Source organism: Megalops cyprinoides, chromosome 6, assembly GCF_013368585.1.
Source record: "Megalops cyprinoides isolate fMegCyp1 chromosome 6, fMegCyp1.pri, whole genome shotgun sequence".
NCBI classification, from domain to species: domain Eukaryota; kingdom Metazoa; phylum Chordata; class Actinopteri; order Elopiformes; family Megalopidae; genus Megalops; species Megalops cyprinoides.
Window position 1 is genome coordinate 26156211 of NC_050588.1, and position 12156 is coordinate 26168366.

Here is a 12156-nt window from a genome sequence, read left to right on the forward strand (position 1 = left end):
CAGTGCAGTGCATGTATCTGTGAGAGGATCCGTGGTCGCCTATGTCTGTCAGGGGAGCTGGGGGAGCTGAGTGAATGACCAGGGGTCGATCTGGCACTCAACCATCACCAGCCCACATATCTCAGTGCAATATAACTCTCTTTCTTCAAAAGAAAAAAAAAGTGCACCTTGCTTGAGCAACAGCTACGGGAAACATCTGAAAAAAACCTGCAAGAACTCCCACGTCTGAATTTGTAAAAGCTACCAAATGTTTTCTTGTATACTCATAAAAAGTGAATTGTAGTTTCAAAATAAAAAAAAATAAAGCAATGCAATTCTGTATGTCTGATTTGATTTTCATCAACAGCTTAGGGGCTGGTCATCAATATGCTTCCAGATACTTCAAAAAATGCCAGGTTCACCTGATACACACAGTCAAAGAATTAGTGTACACAGTACTTTAACCTTTCTGATGGACAAGATGTGTTGATATTGAGATCAGTCATTGAACATATTTAATAATTGTCAAGAAACACACACACAAAGATGATTAATCCTCCTCATTTCTTTTAACTTTATTTAGAAAAACCTCTCGCTTGCTGAATTTGTCTCATTGGCACCCCAGTGTAGCCGGCCCTGAACTGGGAAGATGTTCACCCTGGACAACTGGGGAGTGGATGGGAGGGTCACACACTGACCAGACACTCATGGAGACTCATATACCCCTCACACGCCAGCCCACAATCAACACATGTGAAAATAACAAAACCATTGATTCTATACCTTCAGGAGACTTAACAGACAGGCAGTCTGATGCAGACATAAGGGCATGCACGGTGTGAAATGACACAATGGGAATGTACAAATGATGAAAAGACACCCTCCGAGGAACTTCAGACTGAGCAAAAACAGACAGTACCAACCCTTCAGATCTTACAAAAACTTTACAATAACAACGCTGATCTGCAACACATGCATATTTCTTTTGACAGAAAGCTGCATTACACAAGCTGCTATAAAATGTTGGGATTTCACTCACATAAAAGTAAAAAAGGGGAAATTTACAGAAGACAAAGATCAATGGATGTAATCCAATACAACTAGAGTGTTTGGCAGGAGACTTTCTCCCATCCTAACCCTTGAGAGCTTCACTTTTTTTGCCTCCTTCCCTTAAAATAAAAGGTGGAAAATCAAGAATGACGAAGGATCTTCAGATTTCTCTCTTTTCTGTTATCATTTACTTGCAAGTCTGAAAAAGACAGAAAACATAGTAAACCGAATGAGTACTAAATAAATATGCTGGAGACAAAATATGCATAAATTAAATATCCAGCGCTAAACTGATTACTTCTAAGGGTAGCATTTCTTGCAATTTTAGAAACATGAATATTTTTTCTTTTACACTTCCACCCTTCTAGTGTCTTTGTTTTGTTTTTTTTTTACCTTTGCTCATGCATTTAAAACAAGCAATTTAAGATGGACTTTCACAACAACCTGAAGCAACAGATATGAACAGCTGAAAAGATGAGGCTGGTCATGAGGACACTTTCCATGAGGGATACAGAGTGTGTCATTTGAGTACTTTGGGTGCAGCACTCCTCCCGCTAACACTGAAATTTCTGTTTAATGGCGTGGAACCATTAAGAAGAACAAAAACAACTCAGCAGAGGACACACTATAACAGGGAGTTGCAGTCACATGGACAAGAAGGTGGACGTGTGAGCATAAAGCTGCAGTGAGATGGTATGAGGCTGTCCAGAGGGCTTTAGTCTCAGGTGGAGCTCACGCAGAACAGAGCCATGCACAAAGCAGGGGGGAATGGACACGAGGACGTGCAGGTGGCAAAGTCAGCCCTTACTTTGGCCTGTGTTTTGTTACTAGAAAAGGCCTCTCTACCGCAGGCTCCTATACTTTGCCAACCTACTACTCTGCTCTGCAGCAATCCTGAAAGAGGAATAGAGAGAGAAAGACTGAGAGGAGAGAGACAGGTATGGACAGTAGGGTTAAGGAGGTAAGCTGTACAGGATAGATAGGGTCATAAGGGTAGAAAAAGCAGTCATGAACTTAAGATACGGTATACACAAATGTAGGACACACCCAGAAAAATAGAACAGGTTTCATTTCAGGATAAAATCAACCCCAAGATTAATATTTTAATCCAAATATTTTCCTAATTTATATAATTAACATACCTGTTAAATAATCCAACGGTGCTGGACTATAACATATATGCAAGTACATCTGGTATGTTCAGGTATGTATATTATATATTGTCTCAATCTGGATATCCATATCCAAGAGCACATCAAGCCTCACTTGGGGCAGGTTTTTGTATGATGACTAACAAATTGGTTCAGCCAGCAATCCTCTAATGACTCCTCTCCATATTTTCAAGGGCACTCTGATCTGATGGTTTGAGCGATTGCCCACATGTGGCTCCCCCGATAGACCCTTCTGCTGGTCCCAGTGGACATGAGAAATACTGAGAAAGGTTCTTTCCTCTGCCAGCCCAGCACTGACACACACTACAGCTGTCAAGACCAGGCTCTGAGCAGCTGCTGAAGTGGGGGAGAATGGCCACTGGGTCACACCTCTGGAGAAAATGTAAGCCAAGGGCTTTGCGTACTTCCATCCGCACGCAGCTCATTCAGCTGAAGACCTCTTAAGTAAAAGTCAGCATGCTCCACAAGGGATTTCACGGACACATTAAGAGATGTGCTTATTGAAACGCCGGGCTTTTTCACTGCCTGTTGAGCGTACCTCTTCACTGCTTTCTGTGCCAGCATGCGGTTTCCGGCTAGGAAGGTGAGGCTGCCGATGATGGCTAAGTACTTGAGGGTCTGGAACATGTTGAGGTGAGTCCAGTACACATACATCAGGCCCAGCATGGCTGAAACAACATGCACCAAGATGAGTAAGGAACATAACATACCACTAACAGCAGACCTCAGGGGTCTCTATGGAGCAAAGGAGCAAGGTTATGTATAATATTTTAATAAAGTACCAAAAAGGCTGTGCCCTCACCTGCATGACCCAGGTGGAAGAGGATGGAACTGGGAGAGAAGCTGAAGTTGGAGATGTTTGCACCCAGCTTGATCCACTGGACAGACAGGGAGAGACAACATTATACCACAATTGTGCTTTAAATGTTTGCCAATGGCAGCCCAAGGTTTTTCAACAGTAACACACAAAGAGCTGCTCCAATTTTAACCTTTTAATAAGCGTAAAAAATAAGCCGACTACTCAAACTTCTGCTGACCCGAATGGAATAACAACAGCTTAAAACATTTCATGTGAAATCATGTATGAGTTATATAGTCTGACTGACTGAGCAAAAGTGACATGGCAAAATATGACACGCTACTGCATTCTCTCGTGTAGCTCCCTCTTTAAAGACAGCTTGTCATTTGGACAGAGAACAGTCCTCACCAGGATAAGCAGCAGCAGCAGAGGGGAGAGGATCAACGCTGTGAAAGTGTTGGACACTACAGTGGGTGGCTTCTTTTCTGGCTCTCGGAACAAATGCTGCAACAATGCAAATGGTCTCTGTGAGTCTAGTGGTAAAAGAGTAGGTCCTTATACATAAAGCTCACTACTACACACTCGCATCCTTTGTGAAGCTGAAAGAGCTGCAGCTTGCGTACCATGATCTCCGGTTTGGGAACATAGAGGGTTTTGGGCTGAATAACAGAGGAGGCCTCTTCATCAAGGAACTTCAGTACAACATCCGCCTTAAGGAAAAAGGTAGTGATATTCATTTACATAAACAATATAACTCTGCTCTTCAATGGCACATCCACTGTAAACAACTAACATGAACCAGATTTTCACCACAGTGTGCTTGATGTGTATTGAGAAACTCGCATAGAAAAGACACTGACCATAAAGAGAAAAGGGGGAACAAGGCTTGGCCAGCCTTTCAGATGAAACTACTGGACTTACCACATTCCAGAGGATGGGGTTCTCCAGGGTGGCATCTCCCACAATGAGATAGAGGGCGTAGGTGCCGGAAATGGAGTCAAACTCTGACTTCCTCTCAGCTGTGTCCAGCTCGAACTTGTACACCTTCTTGCTGTCAGGCTCAGCCACAAACACGACCTCCTGACCAGTCTTCTGATTGTGCAGCCTCACAAATGTCTGCAAAGGAAAAACAATGTAATGACTCAAGACTGAAAGTACAACACAAAGGGAAGCTGATGAGAGAGAATGAATCAGAGACAATGTTAGAAGTAGAGAAATGGCAAGAAAGTGCAATAGAGGGTGCAGTACAGTAAGGACACTTAACCTTCACAGGAACCACTACTCCTTTCTAACAGCACTATGGGCTGTAGTGTGACTGGCCCCTTTTCATATGTGGAAACTGTCATTTAGTATCAGGGTGCCTGTGACAGATTTGACTTGAATACAAGGGCTGGGGACAGTGTTTCACAGGGAGCGGAAGAATTTATTTTAGAATAGTCATAAAGTAAATTTGTGCCAGAAGTAGTTGCAGCACATACTTGATGGGGGGTGAGTTCCACTCCTGTATTGACGTCCACCAGCTGGAAGGACATGGCAAAGTTCAGGTGGCTGTCAGCAGTGAAGGAGCTCTTGGCCTTGGAGGGATAATCCACCCTAGAACAATATGAACGAAGAAGACATTTATAAACAGAGGCCAGTGGGATGGGGGGATGGGGTGGTTTGGGGAAGAAAGGTGTATTTCCAACTAGCTGACCTGGTTGTTTTGGTCCTGATGCTCTGGTCTTTGTCCACAACAGACAGGTCCATGTTAGTGATTGCAACCTCAGTGGAGACCTTCACTTTAAGCTGTGCAGAGGAGTGGGAATACCAGAAAAATCAATTGATATTTGACTGACAACTTCCACAAGTAACTTAAAACTCTGGATCCTGTCTCACTATCCAACATTTACTCCTACTCAGAGTTGTAAGAATAGCAGTGGAAGCATAAAAGGCTAAAAAAAGGGTAATGACTGATTGTTTCATGATTAAATGTAACTTTTGCAACTTGAGTTTACAGATGATGCAAGAAATGTGCCATATGTGGTACTTTTAAAAAGGCTGAGGTAAAAAAGGTTTTATCAATGCAAGGTCCATTCAAATGGGAGACACCTAAGGTCAAACTACGGGGGAGAAAAACAACTTTCCTTCTCTAGACCCTGTGATGAACAGACCCCGCCAACCCCTAACAAAATGCCTCAAAAGCAATTAAAATCAAACAATGATAAAAAGAACCTCCACTTTATTCATGACAGTCATTAAGTCTTTCATCACTGAGGTCCAAGATCATGCTCCTATCAAACGGGGTCAATGAATAATTGCATGTTTAAGCCCCGTGCACTGAATGCAGCAATTACATTCCAGGTGCACATGATTAAAATGCAACATAAATCTGCACTGAGGACTTAAAGACAGAAAAAGTTCTCTAGATATACGGCCCACTGAATTACAAGAAATATTACCACTTGAGAAATCTACAAATTATTTCTAAATAGTGCATACATTTGCTAAACTAGCTAGCCCCTGCAACAAGTAAGATATTGTCATAAGAGCTAAACAGCAGCATACTGAGTGACTAGTTATTTTACAGTCCTTCATGTAGACTGGGAAAAACCTAAAGCTGAAAATTTTGCTCTCTGGCCTGTCGCCCTCTTCCAGCTCACAGCCCACTCACCTCAACATGGTTGGCCACCAAACGGGTAGCTCCAGTCACAGCCACAGAAAACTTGTAGTAGCCACTGGCTGGCTGGCTGGCCATGAAGTTCAGTTCAAAAAGGCCACTGCAAAAAGGGCAAGGGACAAGTAAGGTGAGTGTGAGGCATTATCTTCAATGACTTTATAGGATAAGTAGTGCATACAAAAACCACATGAGTTTAAGACCCCAACTGTGCGGTTCCATGTCTGACACAACATGGCCAGGTGGGAAGACTGTGTGTGTGTGTGTGTGTGTGTGTGTGTGTGTGTGTGTGTGCGTGCATTCTTACTCTCTCAGGGTAAAGGGCGTCTGGCTCAGGATGACGCTCTCAGAGGTCACGGACTGGGCAGTCTCCACCTGGACACTGGCAGAGCTGAGAGGCTGGGACATGACGTCAGTTACCTGGAGCTTTGGGAAAGAAGACAGACAGACAGACAGATGGAGTTAACATCAGTGTGTGCCAAAACAAGGCAAGTTTAGCTGGTGTGTCAGACAAGGTGTTGTACCTGCAGGAGTGGCTGGCTGTGGGACACCGTGGCAGGGCCCTGAGTGCTAACGATGACCGGCACGTGGAAGTGGTTTTTGGAGAGGGCAGCAGCTGCACTGGCAACACTGAAGGCCTCTGACAAAGAGTCCCAGGACTTCTTGCTGAAGACAGAGTTTACCAGCTGAATCACCTGGTCCTGAAAGACATGTGAACATATAAATATGTCAACAACAGGAATAACTGACACAGACTTCTGCTATATTACAATCAAAAATGCAGTGAAAACAATTATTTTGACAGTCATGCTGGTAAAGGTAACTGGTAAGGGGAGAGAAACAGACATTCATCTCCATGATCAGTCTAAATCAACCCTGCCAATAACAAAGTTGCCATGGTTTTCATTCAAATGAGCACACATGGCAGCTTAGTGGGGAGTAAAGAGTGTTTTACCTCTTTAAGAGGAGGCTCCATATCCACATGGTCAGACAGTGCGTAGGCTGCAGTTACAAAAAGAGCAGTGACCTCAAGCCCTTCCTCAAACTGCAGGTAGACCCCACCTAGGTCATCCAACCGTGCAGCCAAGTCCTACGAAGAGAGGACAGGACACTCACGTTAAATCCACCACCCGAAAACCTGGATTAACAACAACTACCATACTGTTATAGAATACCATACTGACATAGAAAAAACAACAATGCAATTTATAACTCAAATACTAGGGCCCTTTATGTCCCTAAACCTCTCACGTTGAAGTTTTATTTTCCACCCAGGAACAGAAGACTGAAACCCCAAACCCTTAAACGCTCACCTCGATCTCTTCCAGGATTCCACCAAGCTCTGCCTGCTGGGAGAGGCGGGAGGCTGTCTGCAGTGCCATAATGATGCTGCCCAGGGAGAAGAGAGTCACTCAGCCCACAAACAGCAGCAACAACACACCACAGGCAACTCGCTACAATACATGGCTTAATGATATTAATCAGATTTGAGAACCTGAATACTGCCATTACAAAGAAACCATTCAGACTTTTCCATCGTTCAATGTAGAGCTAAAGTACCATTATGCCCCCTTGTGGCTGATCTGAGCAAACAGCTGCAAATTCAATTCAGTGATTCAGCATGGTGGTGACAGTACTCTAACAGTTGGTACTTTCATTCAAATAAAAACTGCAAGACTACATTTACCAAATGGTCGGTAATGCACTGGGTGCAGGAAACAATTTACAAAAATGCTGTAAGGGGTGAGCCTTGCTGTTAAAACCCTTTCCTTGTGCCTAAGCCCATATATATGTAAAACTGGGATGAAAGCACTAAAACTGGGAGGACATTTCGTAAATAGGGTTCATTGAGTAGCCAATTAAATTACCCAGAGCCAAGCCTCATATACTCCAACTCTGGAAATTTTCCAGGTTCTGAAAAACAGATGTTAATGCTTGCTTTGCAGGCATAATATCTCATTGTATTAACATGATAAAGTACACCAATAGATCTTCAACTGGGAACTCTGACAATGCTGTTGTGCATTTCAGTTCAACCGCAAACAATAACTCATATTATATCTTAGACACAAATTGATAAAATACATAATATCACTTCTGCAGATTCATTTAGACAGTCTCTAAGTGAACAGCTATACTGCACAATGAAGAACGAATACCTATGCATTTACAAGATTGTTTAATCTGCCTAGCCTTTTAAGATCTGTTTCCTTCATGGAAATTATCATCAGTACATTAATTGCCCATTAGTAGATGACAGGCAACTTGTATTAGTGGTACATTAAGCTTCTGTGTGTTTCCCCATTGCCAATTTGGCAATATACATAATATCTACTTGTTCTGTATTCACCAATTACCCTGTTTGATACGTGACAAAAGTATTTTCTGCCTGCACTGCATTAAAAAAACTGACTATTGTGCCATCTTCATTTATTTAGCTGTTCTATTAGGAATACAGAGCTACTTTATTTTATGCTTATTTGCAGTCACTGGCTGCAGTTGTAATAAGCAACATTTTTCAATTACCCACAGAAAACATCTGTTTTTATGTGTCATGACTTGAACAATACAATGTGCTGTCTCCTGTTACCTGTGATGCGCATGCTACTAACTACAACAAAAGGACATTTACTTGGAATGACTGAGGGAATCAGCTGTAACATACTTAGTATCAGTAAAATGGTAGCTAACTTCACACTGATTGCAACTGCATTGAACCAACATTTTTGCCTTGTGTGTTTCATAAGTAATTCTAGCCCTCAGTGTTTAAAGTGTATTACTGTGTAAGGGTGGGTAAGCTCTCATGAAAACACAGGTTTCACCTCCCTGATAAACAGGAGTACTTACGCCAAGACATTGTCCTCTTTGGCAATGCGTGCAACAAGGGCACTGACCACTTCCTGCGAGGCCAATGGCAGTCCAAGAGAACTGAGCGCGCTCACTGAACGATGGATCTGCGTTACTGTGGAGTCCTCACTGACTGCAGCCAGCAGGATATCGCGGGTCTCATTGGACACAGGGATCTGCACAAATCACAGGTCATAGCATGTTGTGACTGACAAAAGTAGCAGATGCAAGCTAATTATACTTTGAGAAATGCGGAGAGTTGTAAGGGTTGCAGAATCTTATATGCAATGAATGGCCCACTCTCAAATTCACTGCACAGGGGTGCAAAATCCCGTCTGCGTGAACTGAGCAGAACACGCCACTGTGAAGTGTGTGAGCCATTCCATGTGCAGTACACTTAAGCAGCAACCGGATGTAACAGGGGGGTGCTACAGGACCGAGAAGAGCAAACTCATAAGACCATGCGCATTAAACAAAGACACCACCCGCATTCTGTATTACAAGAGATGGGGATGGTGCACCGTACATTCTAGCACCCTCATTTGGAGCAATGCCCTTGAATGCACCCGGTGCCTTACCTCACATCCTGAAATTGCCTGACTGGCCTCAGAAGCGAAGAACAGCGAATCGATGCTGGTGGGATCCAACTGGGACTTCAGGAACTGGCATGCTGCCTACAGAGAGGCGAGAAATATGAACTGCATCAACAATGCACATACGTCATATGAATATGAATACACATATGCAAAAAATATTATTTGTTTATCTTCCAACCATAATTATCTATGAGCTTTGGCAAGCCCAATTCCCTAACATGAAAGCCAGTATTTTCAGTGCTTTTCTCTAATCAACAAAACAGCACATCACGATCGATCAGGAGGCAGCTGGTTAATACAAAACTGCATTTTCGTACATCCGCATCAGAGACGGTGGCGCCCAACTTGCTCAGGCCAACGATGGAGTAGTAGGCCGATTCGAGATCCGTGAATGGCTGGCTGAGGTAGGCTTCCAATCTGGCAACATCCGCAGCAGTCAAATGATGAGAGGGGGTGAGCCCCTGTGCGCCAAGTGCCAGAGCGATGAGTACCAAACAAAACAAACCTGCAAATGCACAGACAGTTTTTTATCAACCAACCGCGGGACAGTGCTTGGGGGAAAAAGTTTAGCGAGCAAAGATTACTCCCAACACCTGAGGGACCTGAATCTGTCAAACAAATGTACCTTTGGGGGAAAGAATGCTGCTATAGGTGTATACACGATATTCTAGATTAAAACGAGTAACTACATATGTAGGAAGCTTGTTTTCTGATTATAAAATTAATACAAAGAACTCTCAACTGTTGATAAAATGGAGTTTATTGACCTTACTTCGCCTTAGTTTCACTAATTCTGCCATGCCGTACAGCGAAAATGATTAGTTACTCTAGTTAGCAAACGGCGACTAGTCCAACTGCCTAAAGTCTAGCTAACTGTTAAATGTCATCAATGACAGACGCTAGCGATATCTGGCTTCATTCCTAGTCTAATTTTGTAAGTAGGTCTGCTATTCACGCAGTATCGATATCTGACCAATTAACCCAGCTAGCAAGCCACCTTTCAGCTCGGCACACATGAGTGCACACAGCAAAGCATAACAGCATTTTCATTCAGAGTTACTGTCAACAGCGAGCTAGTGAACATTATCCTTATGTCCGGGTATTAAATGTACAAACCAGTTAGCCAGCTATCTTTACCCAATCTGAGTAGACTAGCTAGCTAACGCCGGTCGTGCAGACGTGCATTCCTTTACCTTTACGTGCCATTAAATGTTTTTTGAAATTATATCTTGACTCAAATTATATTACAAATAGTTTATCACGTAGTTATTGAAGAGATATTTATTTAGTTTAACGAATTACGAATAATTCCAGCGAAAATCCAAAATTACGCTACTTACGTGGTTGTGCCATGTCGCCAAGTGCAGCCTGACTAAAACCCACCGAGTACTTCCGGGACTTACAGAGCATCCCACTTCACATATACGAGGTAGACAAACAATTATTAAAATGTACAGTGGCGATCAGACCCAGTCTATAATTTACTATATTTTATAATTAATCACTTAATATATTAACTTCAATTTTAAGTCATTTTTACGGCAAAATACATTTTATTTACCTAACAATTAAGCCAGCTAGTGATATTTCTTACATAGACACCCCTATGAGATGATTGGTAATTACCATCCTGGTTTATGAATGATTCATTTAAAATACAGGGAATATTCTGTTCAGCTGAATAAAACAAAAAAATTCAAGAACTAATATAGGCTGAGATTTGGGCTTTATAAACGACTTTGTAAATAGACAGCTTTTTAGACAGCAGTAAACCATTAAATTTGAAATGTTTCCCCCCAAAAGAGTCATGTTCCTCTAAGCATTGTGTCTGTTTTTCATTGGCTTGATTGATCTGTCAGTCAGCCCAAGTCCGCCCAATAACGCAGTTCGTTATCCTGACCTCGTGAACGGTGTAAGATTGTCGTTCTCATGCTGCTAATGATACGATGAATCTACCTTCTAATCACAAATCAAAGAATGTTTTAAGATCACTTTGCGTGCATTAAGCCGTTAGTCACATGTGCATACAATAATTAGCCTAATGTATCTCAGACAAGTGCTTATATCATAATGATATACGTATTTAATCATTTAGTTTTACGTCGGAATAAAGTTGCAAGAGTTGCCCTGCCCTACGTTGTAGTCAGATTTAAGGCTAAAATCATCTCTATGGAATTTCCAAAATGACGCTATCAATGTGCTCCATTCTTATTGGTGGGATAGGTCATCACTGAGACTGTATATTGAATAGAACACAGTGAATATTGCTATACAAACGGGGTGTTAGCAGATTAACATCTGAAATTAATGCCAACACCATATTAGTTTGTGTACTACCACTTGGTGCGCAGGGCTAGAAAAAAATTATGGGCTGTGAGCTAGCCGTGGTACACCTATACATCACTGTTGCTGCTAATTATGAAGAGAAATTATCCACAGTAAAACACGACTCATTAGGTTGTACTAGGAACTGATCGCTTCTGCCATCCTGCAACTTTCAGCCAGCGTCACGTAATATCCAATGTGCTTCTGGCATTTTGGATACGAAAATCATCTTCAGCCACACCAGGTAAATAAAGTTTATTAGGGACGCTAGCTTCCGTGTTCAGACAAATGAACCAGACACAGCATTCCTTTCATTTATTTTAGGTAAAACTACATCATACCAGAAGAATCTGAGAAAACCTCATGAATGTAACGCTGCATTTTTAATGCTTTTACATTGGCTCAGTACAGCTGTTATTTGCAACTGCACAGATTAATCATTACTGATTAGATCACTTCCACTGTAATCATACATAATGAAATTATGTATTGTTGTCAGGATAAAATTTGATCCATACTTTTTAATCACCAGAAAGGGTACTGCTGCATTTGATCTTGGTCACCATGGTGTGTGCAGTAAATGCCCCCTCTGTGTGCATAAACAGGCAATTGAGAATTGCTGTAAACAGTATGGATTCCTTGCACCATAGCCCTTGACAGTTCAGGGCACTGGAAGAATGCAGACTTGAGACCAGGGCTACCAGAGTCATGGCCCATCTACTGCTACAGATATAC

The 12156-nt window shown here is 42.2% G+C and overlaps 1 protein-coding gene across 2 annotated transcripts; it reads right to left on the minus strand.

Moving 5' to 3' along the window:
• Nucleotides 1-1046: 1046 nt before the first annotated feature.
• rpn2 (ribophorin II) lies at nt 1047-10487 on the minus strand. 2 transcript variants are annotated; one of them, XM_036532230.1, is made up of 18 exons: nt 10437-10487; nt 9414-9601; nt 9079-9174; nt 8501-8676; nt 6967-7042; nt 6609-6743; nt 6178-6354; nt 5961-6079; nt 5651-5756; nt 4694-4785; nt 4479-4593; nt 3922-4116; nt 3624-3710; nt 3409-3504; nt 3004-3079; nt 2740-2869; nt 1838-1923; nt 1047-1228 (listed from the first exon to the last, which is right to left on the minus strand). In XM_036532230.1, exons 1-17 carry the CDS (start codon nt 10447-10449, stop codon nt 1872-1874), a joined length of 1929 nt encoding a protein of 642 aa, XP_036388123.1. In that variant the 5' UTR covers nt 10450-10487; the 3' UTR covers nt 1047-1228; nt 1838-1871. The 2 variants fall into 2 exon arrangements, with proteins under 2 accessions (XP_036388123.1, XP_036388124.1); XM_036532231.1 differs by lacking the exon at nt 1838-1923.
• Between the last annotated feature and the right edge of the window lie 1669 nt (nt 10488-12156).

Excerpts from the sequence above, each read along its gene's own strand:
- rpn2 (XM_036532230.1), bottom strand. Across the intron at positions 8,677-9,078 it reads AGGCAATTTCAGGATGTGAG|ATCCCTGTGTCCAATGAGAC; the intron begins GTAAGGCACCGG and ends TGATTTGTGCAG. Across the intron at positions 4,117-4,478 it reads TGGAACTCACCCCCCATCAA|ACATTTGTGAGGCTGCACAA; the intron begins GTATGTGCTGCA and ends TTTCCTTTGCAG.